Source organism: Coregonus lavaretus (genome assembly GCF_964263955.1).
Source record: "Coregonus lavaretus genome assembly, contig: SUPER_35_unloc_1, whole genome shotgun sequence".
NCBI classification, from domain to species: domain Eukaryota; kingdom Metazoa; phylum Chordata; class Actinopteri; order Salmoniformes; family Salmonidae; genus Coregonus; species Coregonus lavaretus.
The window spans coordinates 6,679,087-6,696,654 of NW_028167181.1; the positions used below are offsets into that span (position 1 = coordinate 6,679,087).

The 17,568-nt window shown below is 45.2% G+C and overlaps 2 protein-coding genes across 3 annotated transcripts in view; one reads left to right on the forward strand and one right to left on the reverse strand.

Annotated features, from left to right (window-relative positions):
• The window catches only part of LOC311109976 (glutathione S-transferase C-terminal domain-containing protein-like), a gene marked incomplete at its 3' end in the record, with an annotated part of 52,060 nt that extends 39,008 nt beyond the window's left edge, over positions 1-13,052 (reverse strand). Inside the window, exons 1-6 of the mRNA XM_084188488.1 lie at positions 12,993-13,052; positions 12,417-12,663; positions 12,028-12,255; positions 11,239-11,706; positions 7,579-7,842; positions 950-1,043 (exon numbers count right to left, since the gene is read on the reverse strand). Coding sequence (XP_084044614.1) covers positions 950-1,043; positions 7,579-7,842; positions 11,239-11,706; positions 12,028-12,255; positions 12,417-12,617 — 1,255 coding nt within the window. The 5' untranslated portion in view covers positions 12,618-12,663; positions 12,993-13,052. The remainder of the gene's footprint in view (positions 1-949; positions 1,044-7,578; positions 7,843-11,238; positions 11,707-12,027; positions 12,256-12,416; positions 12,664-12,992) is intronic.
• A 222-nt stretch (positions 13,053-13,274) lies between these two features.
• On the forward strand, positions 13,275-17,536 carry LOC311109936 (integrator complex subunit 12-like). Of its 2 annotated transcripts, none has more exons than XM_084188445.1 (7): positions 13,275-13,429; positions 13,835-14,005; positions 14,487-14,639; positions 15,142-15,338; positions 15,605-15,764; positions 16,130-16,282; positions 16,611-17,536. In XM_084188445.1, exons 2-7 carry the CDS (start codon positions 13,847-13,849, stop codon positions 17,214-17,216), a joined length of 1,428 nt encoding a protein of 475 aa, XP_084044571.1. In that variant the 5' UTR covers positions 13,275-13,429; positions 13,835-13,846; the 3' UTR covers positions 17,217-17,536. The 2 variants fall into 2 exon arrangements, with proteins under 2 accessions (XP_084044571.1, XP_084044572.1); XM_084188446.1 differs by having other exon boundaries at positions 16,130-16,276; positions 16,611-17,535.
• Positions 17,537-17,568: the final 32 nt, after the last annotated feature.

The window sequence follows — 17,568 nt, forward strand, 5'->3', positions numbered from 1 at the left end:
CCTCTGCATGCCTCTTGAGGCGCCGCAATTGCGTCACACCCTCCTTATGGAGCCCCCTACCACATTTTCGAATCAAGCATAAATTGGCTTTTAGTCTAGGCCTCCGCAATGGATTAGTTCACTGAGATGGGCACAAATATATATATTTGTCACAGCTCAAATAAAACAATGTCGGTCGACCATCAGCCTAATGATCAAACAATCGACCAGTCGACTAATTGGGGTCAGCCCTAAATGGAACTCCTTCACGCTGCGCTGGAATAACACTAGCATCTATCATCCTCATAAAGACGCGCACACACACACACACACACACACACGTCTCATTTATTAGGCCTTCTCAGGGTATAATAACACACTAATAAGGAAAGTGCTCGCTCGCCCCCTCCACCTCCAAGGAGAGAGACTCATTTCTCTGCTCGACTCGCGACACCTGGGACTGCAATCAACACTGCTTCCACCGCCCGTCCGTCAGACACGGCTGCCACGGCAACTGTGTTCCCGACGACGGCTCTACGGTCCGAGGAGTGTGTCCCGGTGACAGGCCTGTTTCTCACTTAGCCCCAACCACACTGGGAGAATACATCACAGCAAGGTACCGCTTTAGAATTTATTAGGGTGCGCTCCTTGGAGAACGCATTACGTCTCGAAAGGCTCGGCCGGTCACAGCAGATCAACTGATTGTGTGTTTTTGGTTTGAACGGGGGCAACTCGTCGATGAAACTCACCAAGCCAAAGTAGTAGTGATATTTTATGCAAACATTTATGCAGCGCGTACCGGGATGCTCCCGCACATATCAATGGTGTTTGATATGGCTTTCTGGCTCAGTAAGGGTGATTGGATGAAGGGAGGGAAGGAGAGATGGATGAACGAAGGGAGACATGAAAGGAGAGAGGGAAGAAAGGAGAGGGATGGAGGGAGGAGAGGAGTGAGGGATGGAGGTAGTACCTTCAGTGGGGTTGACGGCCTCCGGTAAACTGTCCCAGGGGAGGGTCCAGGTGGGGCGAGGATGAGGGGAGAAGACGGCATCGATACCACTCTCCTGCGGGGAACACACACACGCGGACACACACACACACCATCAAGGTTACCATAGAAACTTCTCTCTCAGAGCCTCCAAGGTCTTTCCGGTCTCAACAAGCAGTAATGAAGCGGTTTACAGAGAGTAGGGACCGCTCCTCCACCCTGACCGCTGTTTCCAATCTGAAGAACCACCTGAGGACAAGACTGCTTTTTCTTTTCAATACTTTGTTCTCTCTCGTTCTCTCCCTGTAGAGAACACACACAGTCTGGTTGGTTGGCCTGGTTACCTGGCTCATAGGGGGATGCAGGTGTTCTCCAGAGGGAAGTAGGAGTCTCCTGTAAGACCACTGAAGAGCTACATATTACAGGTAATGAGCAGTGGATAGGGACAAACATTGCATCTTTGCACACTGTCCTTTTGGATACTGGATAAAAGTGTTATAAAAGCTTACTTCACCAAGAACATTCCTCATCAAAAGCTTGCAAGATATTAGAAGAAGTAGCATTATTAAGAATTACCTTTTATCTTTCATTAGTACAAAACACTGCTCTCTTTCTCCAGGCATAAAAGGGCAGTTGTTTTTCTAAAACGGCATATTAGATCACCAAGGACATTCTTCATCGGAATCAAAAGCTTTGACCTAACCTTCCTTGGCAGTCAATCAGAGGGAACATTTTAAACTATAAACGTGACCTTGAAAAGGCTGCCGTTCTGTGTCGTTGTTGTTGGGTAACAAAAACAAAATGGCCTCTTGAACCAGTTCCAAGCTTGTGCACTCTAGCGTAGGAGACAGTAGGTACATACTGAAGAGATACATTTGGAACCTGTCACTCGTATTTCTCAGTGCACCTGGCAAGAGGCATTTGGAAGACTGGCAGGCACACAGAGAGCTGGGGGAAACAGGCTTTATGACTGACAGACATCACTGTGTGTGTCAATCTTCTCCCTCACTACAGTGTGTGTGTGTGTGTGTGTGTGTGTGTGTGTGTGTGTGTGTGTGTGTGTGTGTGTGAGAGAGAGAAATAGGAAGATAAGGTGAGCCATCTCTGTATAAAATTATATATTCAGCTTCACAGTAGGAGGGAACTTATAGACATACCTGGATAATGGTGCTGGAGGAGAAGGCTGCCGTTTTACAGCCCCCTAACCAACTGTGCTATTATGTTTTCAAGGGCTTGTAAGTAAGCATTTCACTGTAAGGTCTATACCTGTTGTATTCGGTGCATGTGGACAATAAAATTGGATTTAGATTGTTGGTGTGGTGGACAGATGAGATGTAGTGCTGGCTTTGGTAAGCTGCAGTGAGGGATAGCATGTCACACTGTTGGAGCCTAGCCCTCTGTCTCATTCTGTCTCATTCTCCCTCTCTTGTAGGCCTCTCTCTGTGCCCTGGGCTGGCCTCTATACACACACAGGCCCCTTGGCTCCACCCAGGTCTCTCTCTGTACCCTGGGCTGGCCTCTATACACACACAGGCCCCTTGGCTCCACCCAGGCCTCTCTCTGTGCCCTGGGCTGGCCTCTATACACACACACACAGGCACCTTGGCTCCACCCAGGCCTCTCTCTGTGCCCTGGACTGGCCTCTATACACACACAGGCACCTTGGCTCCACCCAGGCCTCTCTCTGTGCCCTGGACTGGCCTCTATACACACACAGGCACCTTGGCTCCACCCAGGCCTCTCTCTGTGCCCTGGGCTGGCCTCTATACACACACACACAGGCACCTTGGCTCCACCAAGGCCTCTCCCTGTGCCCTGGGCTGGCCTCTATACACACACACAGGCCCCTTGGCTCCACCAAGACCCAGACCGTACAACAGCTGCACTCCAGTCCTGCCGGTGACGACCACACAAACACATGTACACACACAAAGCCAACCAGCATCGCAATCCGTCTGGGCAGGCGAGGGACGGCAGTATTTATATGTGTGTGTGTGTGTTCGTATGCCGGTGCTCATATCTCTGTGCTCGTATGTCAGTGAGTGTTCCAACTGTGTGCACCTGTGTCTACTCCATAGTCGACCAGGGTTGAATATCACATTCTAAGAGGGCAACTTGTTATCAACATTTACGATTGGCTGATGCACTTCCTGCCGTTGTTGGATATCATATCTGTGTGGCCAGCAGGAAATCTCTGATTTATACTTGGGACCAGCCGTGCCAGAGAACAGTGAGGGTGTTCAGGGTTAGGAAGGTTTGAGCCAGCTGAGGAATCAGTTTCCTGCCTTGACAGCTGTGTCTGTTTATGTCCCGTTGAAACCACTACTCAATAACGTGTTCCAGGCAGTCATTTGGAGTCCAGCGCTAACCGTGCTAACAGCGCTAGCAATTACATCCTGAAAGGCTGTAGGCTATATTGAGAGTGTGGAGTAATTATGCTAGCGGGTGTGTACTACTGTATTGTTTTTATTCAAATCAAAGTCTGGGGGAAAAGTGAAAGATGTGCACTCTATAAAGTGGTGGCAAATATGAAAGTGGCTTATGGGGTGAAATATTCGACTTCAATTTGATTACCTGTGGTTCTCTCAACACTATAATATATACTGTTTGAAAAAGGATAACATAATTACTTATCCTAAACTGTTCTCCATATTATAATCAATTCAATTAATGAGGAATGCTAGGGAAAGTATTACATTTAAAGTCTATAATTTTTATAAGCATGATTTACATTTCAAAAAGAGCTATGAATATTTAGAACGTACAGATTAAAAAAAGAAAACCAGCAAATAAATTCTGTCATGTATCTGCGACTGTCACAACGTCCGTTGTCGTGGTTACTGAGCTGCTACATCAACAAATCCAAATCCATCTGTGACTAGACGGTGCAGGACTTCTAAAATTCTCCGACAGAATGACCTACTTTTATTTCGTCACACTCACAACCGTAAACTATTTTACCTTGTAAATAATAATATAATAATATGCCATTTAGCAGACGCTTTTATCTAAAGCGACTTACAGTCATGTGTGCATACATTTTTACGTATGGGTGGTCCCGGAGATCGAACCCACTACCCTGGCGTTACAAGCGCCATGCTCTACCAATTGAGCTACAGAGGTCGTTGTTGTGGTGGGTTTTCCTGTAACAATGAATAAAAAGTAGCTAAAGTTCAGACGTCGTCAGCTATACTCTGGTCGTTATTTGAACTGGCTAGCCAGCTAGCAATTTAGCCAACAACGAACCAAACTATTGTTTAGAAAGTAGCTTTGAGTTGCCTGACTTGCTATGTTGACATTTACTGAATTATTTTTAAACGGATGGGTTTATTGGTGTTCAAATATAGCTGCTGATGTCATGCAGAGGCTGTCGTTTTGTATTTATAGTTTTTCATAATGACAAGTTTGATGTTGGGACGAAAATAGAATGTTAATGATGTCACAGCGATAAACCAACTGCAAACCAGCCTTTACGCTTCGAATACACCGACAGGGCTTTGCATTTTGGTACACCAGAAGTACATTCATTTCCAATGGAACGTTGCGTTTGCCTTTCTGTGTGGTGCATACGTTGGATTTATCGAACATATGCGTAAACGGGTTGACAGAAATGGTAGCAGAAGGTGAATGTTGACCTTTTGTTGCGCACATAACTAGACGATGCTGCATACTATTTTGCGCAATGACACAGTCGGTGTGTTCAAAGCGTTAAAGTAAGAACGCAACAGCAAGGACGCAATTATCTGTGAGAAAGCGTTAAATTATAGGAAGCAGGCAGGGGCGGCCTGTTCAATAGGGCGATATGGGCGACGCACTGCCAAACGGGAAAAGGAAGGGATTTTTTTTCTAATCAATTATATCACGGCAACAGTAGTTATCAGTGTTGTAATCTATACGTCTGATCTGCCACAGTGCCACACTGCCACTAAATGTCGAATCAGGCTAAAGTCGTGCTTCAAATGGCTCCCCCCCTTTTGGGGCGATTTCAGTCAGGTTGAAAATCGCCCAGAAGTCTGTAATAGACTCCCATGTAAAATCTATTTTTTTCAAATTTCAGAGCCTTCAATACAATCTCAATGGGTGTCTGTGGGCTTGCACTTACGCGCTTTCGTCATACGTTACGTAACCATGAACGTAACTGAGAAAAGAGTGGATTGTTTGAAAGAAGTTCCTTTTTGTCGGCGATTCGGCGAACAAATGAAGATAAATTGGCAACGAAACAATTAGGACCTCCCAGACCAAATTGAATAATTCAACAGGTTTCTACTAAAGGCGGAAAGTCCTACACCCGAGGATTTTCCAAAAATTGGTACGAACGAAAAAAGACATTGCCACTCACTCAACTGGATGACGAGGGATACAGGCTAGCTGTCCGCCGCCACAACGATGAGGTTAGTGTTGATAATCACAAGTTTACTGGATGTGGATATGGTGTAATAAAGGCAGTTTATTCAGAGGTAAATATATCTGGAATCGCGTTCACGGACCCGTTCGTCAAACTCTTAGGGAGCTATAAATTTAGCCCCATTACTTACCATATCAGATAAGAGAAATTGCTGCAGCTACATATATGTTACATCCTGGCCCTACATAGTTCACTATTTGCATCACTTACCAAAATATTACATGTGGTCATATATGCTTGGAAAGTGGAGATGCCATAGAACGTCAAAAAAGTAAACATTGCTGGAGACACATTGCCGTTTTGGAGAAGACATCGCGTTTGCTAGCGAAGAGATTTGTTGTGGCAAATGAACTTGGGCTGGGAATTGCCAGGAACCTCACGATAAGATATATGCATCAGCATTGCGAGTCTCATGATTCTATACGTATTGCGATTCGATACTGTGATTTTATTGCGCACCATATGTCTGTTGCAGAGGGATCAGAAAGCCATGAGAACGAGTTTTGATCAGTCATGGAAATAAAAGTGCTGAAAACAAATTTGCTCCCAATGTGAAAAGATTGAGAACAAGCTATGAAGGAACAATAATGGTGTTTTGGTGCAGGTACAGCCAACTAGCGCTAAAATATTGCGATATTGTCAATACAGTATATCGTAAAGTATCACTATGTAACTCGATTTCTTTCACCCCAATCCCTCAAATTAACGGTAAATAACTGAATTGTTTGCCCCACATTTAGCTAAGATGATTAGCTAGCCAGCTAAAATGTTTTATTTAGTTAGCAGTCGCATCTACAATAGTTTACTGTCAATAACATGTCTCCAAAAATGACGTGGTGTCTCCAATTGTGTTGACATTTTACAATTGCAATGCGCATCCATGAGTATCCACTTTCTGTAGCTCAGCTGGTAGAGCATGGTGCTTGTAACGCCAAGGTAGTGGGTTCGATCCCCGGGACCACCCATACACAAAAATGTATGCACGCATGACTGTAAGTCGCTTTGGATAAAAGCGTCTGCTAAATGGCATATTATTATTATTATTATTATTATTATTATCTGAAGAGAGCCCCGAAACATTGTGTGCAGACATTTTATGCAATAAATGAAGTAGGTTCAATCTAGTAGTTCTGATCTTCTGATTGGTCCTGATGAGTTGGGCGAGGTCCCCTGCAGGCTACTGTCACTGTTGCATTGGCTCTGAGTCGGGTTCTCTGTCTTCAAATGTTCAGCCTAAGAGAGGGGATTTTTGTGTGTGTGTGTGTGTGTGTGTGTTTAACAGTGATGATGTGTGTGTGTGTGTGTGTGTTTAACAGTGATGATGTGTGTGTGTGTGTGTTTGTGTGTGTGTGTGTCCTCAGAGCAAGAACTCGTGAGTTGGAAGAACTGAGAGGCCTATGGCGTGGGTGTTGTCCTTGGCCACCTGCTGACAAGGCTGACAAGATAGGACCCTTTTGTCCATTGTTATTGGATAGGAACAGAACTTATAACCAGCTCCTGACCTAAATAGATCTTAGCACAACATTTTACTCAACATATCATATTCCATATTCACTATAACAAATATATTTACTACGACATTAGCAAGAACCGCCACATCCTCAGCCGGCTAATCCAGTGTGTGAAGTTTTGCGGAGTGTTTGAGTTAGCTTTGCGAGGCAAAGATGAAACTGAGGGCTCCACCAACCCTGGTAAGCCAACACTTTTGAGATCAGTCAATAAATGCTTCTGGTATTGACTTATATGCTGCCCCTGTCTTCATGTTGTTGCTGGACATATATTTTTTTAAATGTGTGTAGGTCACCTAAATCATCAGAAAAATTGCCCCTCCTGAGAATTTTTTCAGGAGCCGCCACTGGAAGCAGGCTAATTTGACAATCAATTGGAATGCATAAATCCTTTATCGTTGCAGCTCAGGGACACAGTAGGAAGAGTGAGTGCTATAAAGGGACAGTTGTGTGTTTGTGCGCGCATGTGAAGTGCCTAGAGGCATTCAAGAGAGAGAAAGGCGCTGCTGCTAGAGAGCATGTGACAGCTTTACTGAAACGTTCAATGTGCCTCCTCATCTACTCTTCCCAAAAGAGACAGTGGGAATGAATGAGGGAAGAGTTGAGAGAGAGAGAGAGCGAGAGCGAGAGAGAGACAGACAGACAGACAGACAGACAGACAGACGGAGGGGGAGACTGATTCAAAAATATTCAATTACTTTGAGTTTAGTCATTGTGGGCCTGGGGCCTCCAACGAAGTGCACCTCCTTGATCGTCCCCAGGCTTTCCTGATTCGCTTGGCTGGGCTGTTGTGCCTCAGATGTGGTTGGGGGGCCGGTGGTGGGGGCCTTGGGGGTGGAGAGGGCCATCCCACAGGCCTGGGCTGCCCTGGGGACCCCGGGGACTTCCTGGACCTGGAGGTACCAGCGCAGCAGGAGAGGCAGCTGGGACAGCGCGCTGGCGTTGTGGCTCTGGAGGGAGCTCTGTGGTATAGGAGGAGGAGGAGGAGGAAGGGAAGACAGGGGCCTGAGTCAGTTAAGTGATTCATCAGAAGTGTCATCTCCACTGAACCAAGAGCCCAGGTTCCACCAGGCTGATCCCCTCCACTCATCACCTCTCTGGAGATGGAGGGAGAGGGAGGGAGATAGAAAGACAGGCACTGAGAAAGGCCAGGTTGGGGGAGGGGGAGAGAGAGCGAGAGAGAGATGGACAGCTGTATAGGGGTGTGTGTGTGTGTGTGTGGGGGGGGGGGTTAGTTATTTTATCCTTGTGGGGACCTAAAATCCCCAAAAGTTCCTCTTGGGGACATTTCCCACGTGCCCATGAGGACAAGGGCTATTTTAAGCTTAGGGTTTAGGGTTACAATTAAGGTTAGGGTTAGAATTAGGGTAAGGGGCTAGTGGTTAGGGGTTAGTGTTATGGTAAGGGTTAGGTTTAGGGAAAATAGGATTTTGAATGGAAATTAATTTTAGGTTCCCACGAGGATAGAAGAACATAACGTGTGTGTATGTGTTTCCGAAAGAGAGAGAGAGAGAGAAAGAAACAGACAGAGCGTAGAAAGAGAAAGAGGTGACAGTAGATAAAGCCAAGGGTCTTTTCTCTGGCTCTCTGTCCTGTGGATCTGTGGATAGACAGCGGTGGCGGTGTGGCAGAGGAGAGGAGACATGCTAGGCTGAGTGTGAAACTGGAAACCACTGGAGCTCAGCTGACCCCTAAGAGCCTCATTGTGAGAACTTCACTTCATTCCAATCCCAGGCTACAGCTATGAGAACAGGAGGAGAGAGGGAAGAGAAGAGGAGAGAGACCCTGTCGACCGCTTGGCTCCGAGGCATAATAGATCGATAACTAACACCTCATAAACCCCCAAACCACCAAAACAACACTAAACTAAATATGAGAAATCGATAAGTAAATAGTTCCCAGGAGAATTTAGCGAGGGCAGATGGGTTATAAATCACTGGTGCAGATATGAAGCTGCATCTACTTTCCAAATGAAAATAACTTTCTTTTACAAACTAACTTGATGATAAACTACAATAAGTGATCGGCAGCAAATCTCATCCTTTCAACACCACTCTCGCAGCCTAATTTCTCACAGCCTAATTTCCGATCTGTCTCAGTGACAATTACATTATTTCAAAATCAGCACGTCGAACCAGACATGATCCCAAAGCAGGTTCATTGAAATGCATTTCAACCAACTACATTTAAAATGGACCCATTTGTCATTGTGGTGTTATCACCCATAGCCAGGTGGACCACCTTTGAAAATGGAGACTGTGCCAAACACACACAGTGCCAAGAGACAGTCTTAGGAAGGCACTGTTCTGCCTGGTTTCCACTGTATAAAGCCTCTCTGGGTGTACAGGTACCACCTGACGAGACATTCAATGTAGCAGGGCGTCATGCATCATTTCAGAGGCCTTCATAATGTGGTTGCCATGGCAACATGTGTAAATACCCAAATGAGGCAGCAGGTTAAAATAAAATGTGCCACACACTCAGAGCTACCACTTGTCTAAAACTAGCATGGAGACTAGACAGGCCTGGGAAATGGAAGTTGCAGAAAGATTGCAGAAACACAATTGCAAGAGAAGTGCTGATAGTTTACATAATTTATTTAGCGACCAGCAGAAAGGAGGCTCGGTCCATGGAATATAAATCAAGTGCATAATGCAAGAATTCTGTAGCCTAAAGCAAGAATTCTGTAGCCTGAGTCCCAGATCTGTTTGTGCTGTCTTGCCAGTGACAGCAATGGAGTTGGAAAGACAGCACAAACTGATCTAGGACTATAACTTCCCTTCAAATATACAGTACCAGTCAAAGGTTCGGACACACCTACTCATTCAAGGGTTTTTCTTTATTTGTACTATTTTCTACATTGTAGAATAATAGTGAAGACATCAAAACTATGAAATAACACATATGGAATCATGTAGTAACCAAAAAAGTGTTAAACAAATCAAAATATATTCTATATTTGAGATTCTTCAAATAGCCACCCTATGACAGCTTTGCACACTCTTGGCATTCTCTCAACCAGGTTCACCTGGAATGCTTTTCCAACAGTCTTGAAGGAGTTCCCACATATGTACTTGTTGGCTGCTTTTCCTTCACTCTGCCGTCCGACTCATCCCAAACCATCTCAATTGGTTTGAGGTCGGGGGATTGTGGAGGCCCGGTCATCTGATGCAGCACTCCATCCCTCTCCTTCTTGGTCAAATAGCCCTTACACAGCCTGGAGGTGTGTTGGGTCATTGTCTTGTTGAAAAACAAATGATAGTCCCACTAAGCCCAAACCAGATGGGATGGCGTATCGCTGTAGAATGCTGTGGTAGCCATGCTGGTTAAGTGTGCCTTGATTTCTAAATAAATCACTGACTGTGTCACCAGCAAAGCACCCCCACACCATAACACCTCCTCCTCCATGGTTTACGGTGGGAACTACACATGCGGAGATCATCCGTTCACCCACACCGTGTTTCACAAAGACACAGTGGTTTGAACCAAAAATCTCCAAGTTGGACTCCAGACCAAAGGACAAATTTCCACCGGTCTAATGTCCATTGCTCGTGTTTCTTGGCCCAAGCAGGTCTCTTCTTATTGGTGTCCTTTACTAGTGGTTTCTTTGCAGCAATTCGACCATGAAGGCCTGATTCACATAGTCCCCTATGAACAGTTGATGTTGAGATGTGTCTGTGACTTGAACTCCGTGAAGCATTTATTTGGGCTGCAATTTCTGAGGCTGGTAACTAATTAACTTATCCTCAGCAGCAGAGGTAACTCTGGGTCTTCCATTCCTGTGGTGGTCATCATGAGAGCCAGTTTCATCATAGTGCTTGATGGTTTTTGCGACTTTATTGAAATGTTCCGTATTGACTGACCTTCATGTCTTAAAGTAATGATGGACTGTCATTTCTCTTTGCTTATTTGAGCTGTTCTTGCCATAATATGGACGTGGTCTTTTACCAAATAGGGCTATCTTCTGTATACCCCCCTACCTTGTCACAACACAACTGATTGTCTCAAACGCATTAAGAAGGAAAGAAATTCCACAAATTCACTTTTAAGAAGGTACACCTGTTAATTGAAATGCATTCCAGGTGACTACCTCATGAAGCTGGTTGAGAGAATGCCAAGAGTGTGCAAAGCTCTCATCAAGGCAACGGGTGGCTATTTGAAAAATCTCAAATCTAAAATATATTTTGATTTGTTTAACACTTATTTGGTTACTACATGATTCCATATATGTTACTTCACAGTTTTGATGTCTTCACTATTATTCTACAATGTAAAAAATAGTAAAAATAAAGAAAAATCCTTGAAACTTTTGACTGGTAGTGTATAACTAACAGATAATCTCCAAGGGCCTTCCTTACCAGGTATTGATGGATACATGGCAGCAACACCACATCAGTCAGAGTGAAGTACAGCCCCTCAGCAAACACATGCTCCAGCGGAGGCAGCTCTGTGGTCCTCACTTTCCTGATGTCAGAGCTCTCCCTAGTGGTCGTGGACGGAACTGCACCACTATGCACAGACAGCTTGGCCAGGGCTGCTCGGAGTTCTAGCCCGTCGGCGGACTGCGAATCCTGGGACTGGGTGACGTCTGTCCCTTGGTCCTCCTGGAGGTCCTGAGAGGTTTTCTTCTGGTTCTTTTTCTTCTGCTGCTGGAGCTTCTGCCGGCGGATCTTGTCGTCGTTGTGCACCTTGACGGGCTCGCCTAGTGTCTTTTCGAGGTTGAGGAGGGCAGAGGGGAGGTGCAGGGATGGGTTGGTGGGCTGCCGGAGGTGGGCCTCCACTGCCGAGGGGATACTGAGCTCACACAGCCTGGTCCACTGGCTCACCTATAAGGGAGAGGAGGAACAGGCATTCATTATGACTAATATTTTTGTCAATGGTGTAGAGTTTTATTTTTGTCCAAGACAACTAGCGGACAAGTTTATCCCATCTTATTCACTAGCTCATAAAAAATCACTTTGGGAGAATATAAGATTCACTTGGTTTTCCAATGGGAAAGCTCCTATGGAAGTGTGAGAATATAACTATACCTAAAAAAAAACAATTAAAAAAAAACACTCCTGTCATATATACACTAAAACAGAATCATTCATAGTTTTGCTAATGGCACTGCATGCATATGATAATAATTTAGTGTTGCCCCTTACCTCAGCGCAGGCCTTCAGACAGGTCTTCTTGAACCCTAGAAGTGATGCTGCATCCTTCCTACTGGGGTCTGCCTCACAGGTCCTATCTATAATATGCCTGAGCACCACAGCCAGCCCGGCCCTGCAGTACCTCCCAGTCTCATCCAGTACCGCGGGGAGACGGCAGCCCCTCACCAACACAGGCAAGTCCTCGACATGGACCATCGAGACAGCTAAAGACTCTGGAACCTGTCGAAGCAAAATTGTTGTTACACATATTTATGTTGACATGTATTCACCTTCACTATAATGTGTACTGTTGTTGACTGAAACATACTCAGTAAAGTTTTCCCCAACACCTTTACCTGTCATGACTGTCAATATGCTTTGCGTTGTAGACAATGACAAACCTGTGACTTCCAGGATTGTGAGCTGTGAGTGTCAGGCTTGGCAGAGACGAGGAAGACTTTGAATGATGTGCACTGGCAGTAGGACAGGAGGAAGAGCGAGATGGAAGTGTGTAGGGGAACAGAGGGCTGCTCGTTTTGGCAGGATAATTCCAGGTAGAGGCACTCTGGTTGCTGCTCCTGATGTGGGTCTGTCTGCGTCATTGTTACAGGAGGTACTGAATAGGTTGAATATAGGTGTCGATCAAACCTGTAAACACGACAAGTGGTATTGTGGCAACTGGCAACAAACTCTGACCAAAGTTCGCTGACTAAACTCAACTCCACGATATGTACATCTCAAGACGTATAGCTATATCGTGAAGTAGAGTATAGTCTGCTAGACTAAAGTAGCTAGCTAAGACAGCCTCATGCTTGCATTTCCAACGTTGACTTAGCTACTGACTGTTAGCTAGCTAGTAGCTGTCTAACTAGGTATGCATTTAGCTAGTGCTCTATATAGACAGTTAGCCCATGCCTCGTTTCTGTTTAGTGTCTGACTACCAAGCAAACAATGATACATTGAAATTAGCTACTTACAGTTCATGTGAAGCTCACTTTGCAAATTTGAAAACCACGTTGTTATGGTAAGAACGTCACTTCCTCAAGTAAGTTTCGACGTGTAACACTCAATACAGACCGACCTGGTCAGTGGTAAAAACATTCAAATACATACCACAATTAAATGTAAACATTGTATTATAAAATGATGTATACACTATATAGTTATAGTGGCGTATTTTGAATAGTTTAGATAATCCAAATATGCTACGGGTAATTGTCGAGGTCCGTGGAACAAACTAGCTTGCTTGTTTCTTCGGAGTATTTAGTGGGTGGACAAGAATGCCGCTAGAAGGAAATAAAGCTGTTTCAGCTACAGTAGCTCAAATGCCACTTGTCAAGTTACTGTAAATATTTACGTGTCATAATAACCACATTAGTGTGAGAAATACACGTTAAAGATATTTGAGAGTAAGGTAAGGTAATTAAACATGATGAATCTCAACTAACCTTTGCTAGCTTACTAGCTAGCTAGCTACTTTAGCTAGCTAGCAGGTTTCCCAACCAAGGCTAACGTTAGCTACTTGATAAAGCTAGATAGCCAACTGGACAGCTTCAGAAGCTGACAGTCACTTACAAGTCAGTATTTCTTACCTAACATTACGTTCATGCAAGTTAGTGTAGAAGCAGTTGACCTTTGTGTCAATAGTAACTAGTTAGTTATGTTTTCTGTATTTTCCACCAATATCACTAACGTTACTCACTAGCTGTCAGATGACCAATTAGCTAGTATTTATCAACTGGATGAGGCCAAAAACAGGGAGGGCCTATAGTCAAAGCGTAAGCCATTTTCTACATATCCACATATTCTTTATCTACAGCTCAGTGTGATCATGGCTGCATCAGTGAGTCTGGAGTTGGACCCTGTCTTCCTAAAGGGACTGGGATACCTGCACTCAAAAAGCAAAGACTCTGTGGATAAACTCAGATCTCTGCTGGACGAGTCTCTATCTGGCAAAGGGAGTGATTCCTCTTACCGCTCATCACTGAAGGTATGGACTACTGTAGCTTGGTTGGTAGAGCATGGTGCTTGCAACGGCAGGATAGTAGAGTTGATTCCCGGGACCACCCATACGTACAAAAATGTATGCACACATGACTAAGTGGCTTAGGATAAAAGGTTAAGCTAAATGGCATATGTCATTATAATATTATATCGCATTCATTCACCTCTCTTCAGAACATGATGTTGTCATCATTTTACAGGCTGGTGCTATTATATTCTAATGATGTCATCATATGGGCTTTTGTCAGTAATCCAAAGGAAATCCATAGACGTACATGATTGAGGTGTAACATATGAAACCTTATCTAGGCACCTGTGCTTTACCCGTGTCTCTCATTGTCCTTTCAGCCATCCCTTCTTCTACTATAGGCTGCCGCTTCTCTCTAGTTCTTTCAGTCACTCCCAACATTTGTTTCCTGGAGAAGTAGCTCTGAAGCCTTGTGTTTCCATGTTGTGTCCATCTACAGGAGGTGGAGGTGACGAAGGTGTCCAAGATGAGCATAAATAAACAGGACTACAAGTCCTCCTCCAGCTCCTCCTCCTCCTCATCCAGCAGCAGCAGCAAGTCCAGCAGCTCAGAGAAGAGCAAGAAGGAGGTGGAGAAGAGGCCTTCAGAAAAGGTAGGAAATGGAATGGAGGCTGTGGCTGAGTAGGGGGAAGGGATTCATTCATGATCAAGGCTAGCTTGTTCCAGAACCAAACCAATACTGCAAATCATGGAAAACACAACAACAAAAACGATGTGTAATCGTTTGTCATTCATAATGTTATTACATAGGATTTTGAGACGTTCCATATCCATATTCCAGTAATTCCATTCCTTTTGTTGAGACAATCTAGAACCAAACATGCATACACAATTATCCATTGTACATACATAATGTTATACATTGGATACATAATTGGAGACATTTGTTCAGTGTGACATATCTTCAGTTTTTCGAGATGACATGGAATGTAAACCGTCACTTAGAGATCATACGTCAACATTTTAATATGAAATCCCTATTATTTGTTGAGGTTGACATAGAACTTTAAACTGTCATACCACCTACATAACAACTTTATAAACCTTCATAACACCTTTATTAACCCTTACAGCACCTTCCCGTTGTCTTCCAGGTGAGGGTAGAGCCAGGTGAAGGACCTGAACCGTCTAAGAAGCCTCGCCTGGAGCCCAAGCAGCATGAGAACCGCTCGTCCCCTGTCACAGTCCAGCCCTTCAAAGACATTCCCCTGCCTGACTTCTCCAACTTCGACGCGGAGACCAACGCTGACGACTTCGCCATGGAGATGGGGCTGGCCTGTGTGGTTTGCAGGTACGTGCCGGACCTTTTTTGAATGTCACCTGGGTTGTGTTCATTAGGGCACGCAAAACATTCAATCATTTCGCAACTGAAAACGAAAAAGTCCAGTTAGTCTCTTCCTGTTTGTCCTTTTTTTTTCTTCGTTTGGTTCCTAATGAACACTACCTGTAACTCTTTCAGTGATGAATGACTGTATGTACTGTGTGTAATGTACAGTATATGTATATTTTTTACTGACAAATAAAATCAATCAATTAGTCTCATTTTGATGACCTCAGGCAGATGACGGTGACGTCGGGCAACCAGCTGGTGGAGTGCCAGGAGTGCCATAACCTCTACCACCAGGACTGCCACAAGCCCCAGGTGACGGACAAAGACGTCAACGACCCGCGCCTGGTTTGGTACTGCGCCCGCTGCACCCGGCAGATGAAACGCATGGTAAGAGATGGATAATGACCAAGTCATCCTGGCTGAGTCGGGAAATGGCACCCTGTTCCCTACATAGTGCACTACTTTTGTCCAGATCCCTATGTGCCCTGGCCAGAAGTAGTGCACTACATAGGGAATAGGGTGCCATTTGGGACGCAAACCATGTGACCAATACTTATAACAAGGGGTGTATTCAGTGAGTTGAAACCTTCTGAACGTTGCAGATAGAAATGTAATGAACAGAGCTGAAACGATTCCTTACTGACGGACAATCATATATTTTTCTACACAATACATTTCTATCTGAACGTTCTGAACTCCCAAAATGACCCCAATTGAATGGGTTCTTATGCTGTTGTTGTTGCTCCTGCCAGGCCCAGAAGACCCAGAAGCCTTCACAGAAGCCGGCCCCAGCCGTGGTGTCAGCAGCCCCCGTGGTGAAGGACCCTCTGGTGAAGAAACCGGAACTCAAGGTCAAACCCGACACATCCAGCACCTTTCAGGCCTTCAAACGAACTGAGGTGAAGGTAAGCATTAAGAATTCAGAGCTGCATATTTGAAATACAAGTCATATTTAGGTTAAATTACATATTTCAATAAGATATACCTTGTCTAATGCAACCTGATCATGTAATTCCCAGACAATATACAACATTACATGGCATACAGTGCAATAGCCTTTTCAAAGATGGCAGACATTTAGGTTGAATTGAAAGACAAAATGTATATATTTTGTCATGCAAACGGACCATGTGTGTAATACCTGGACATTATCCTAGGGGGAAAGGATCAGAATCATTTGGAAGTGCTTCGTAGTATTGCATCTCTAACGCTTGTTTCTTTCTCTCCTCCTAGGCTTCTGCAGCAGTATCTGCCAACCCCTCTAGTACCGGCTCCTCCTTGCAGTCGGGCAGCGGCCTCACAGGGTGGGCTGCATTCGGGGCCAAGACCTCCGCTGGCCCCGGCGCCAGCACCAAACCTGGCTCCTCAGGGCCAATCGGAAGTAGCAAGACCTCCTCCACATCTACCCCCGCTGGCCAGAAACCTGCCGGACTCTCCGGGCTGACCAGCTCTAAGTCGGGCGGAGGACTGGGCGGCTCCAAGATGGCGACCGGAGGAGGGAATGGAAATAACGCTGATGGTGGAAACGGTTCGGTGAAGCCTCCTCCACCTCTGGCCCTGGGGAAGCAGACCCTGAACCGGTCCTCCAGTGGGGAGAACCAGGGGAGGGGGACAAGTCCTGGGTCCTCCCCCAGTGGGTCTCAGCCCAGCCTGGGAGGGAACGGCGGAGGGTCTGGGGGCAACGGAGGAGGGAATGGGAACGGTAACGGGTCGAAGGCGGCGGCGGCTGAAGCGCCAGCGGGTGGCAAGGCGCCCACGTCCCAGGAGTCTCAGCTCAACGCCATGAAACGGCTGCAGATGGTGAAGAAAAAAGCGGCGCAGAAGAAGCTGAAGAAATGAATGGAATGAGAGGAGTAGTGAGGGAAGGAGGAAGAAGGAAAGAGATGTGTGTGTAAGTAAGATGTTCGAGGTGTACGTTATGAATGGGAGGGCGTGCCAGAGCATTGTATTAACTGTAACGTGGATATAACCGAATCCAATTGAATACTTGAATTACATGATGATGTATGAAATGCTGCTGGAGATGTTGTTAGTGGCTACAATATGCCTCTACGTTCTGTCCAAACTCCGCCACATCACAGAAAATTAAATTAACATTATTATTTTTTTTGGGGGGGGGGGGCAAAACTTAATTAAATGTATTATTTTTATGACATAGTAGAATTGTCTTGTTTTTGTGAGGAGACTCCTG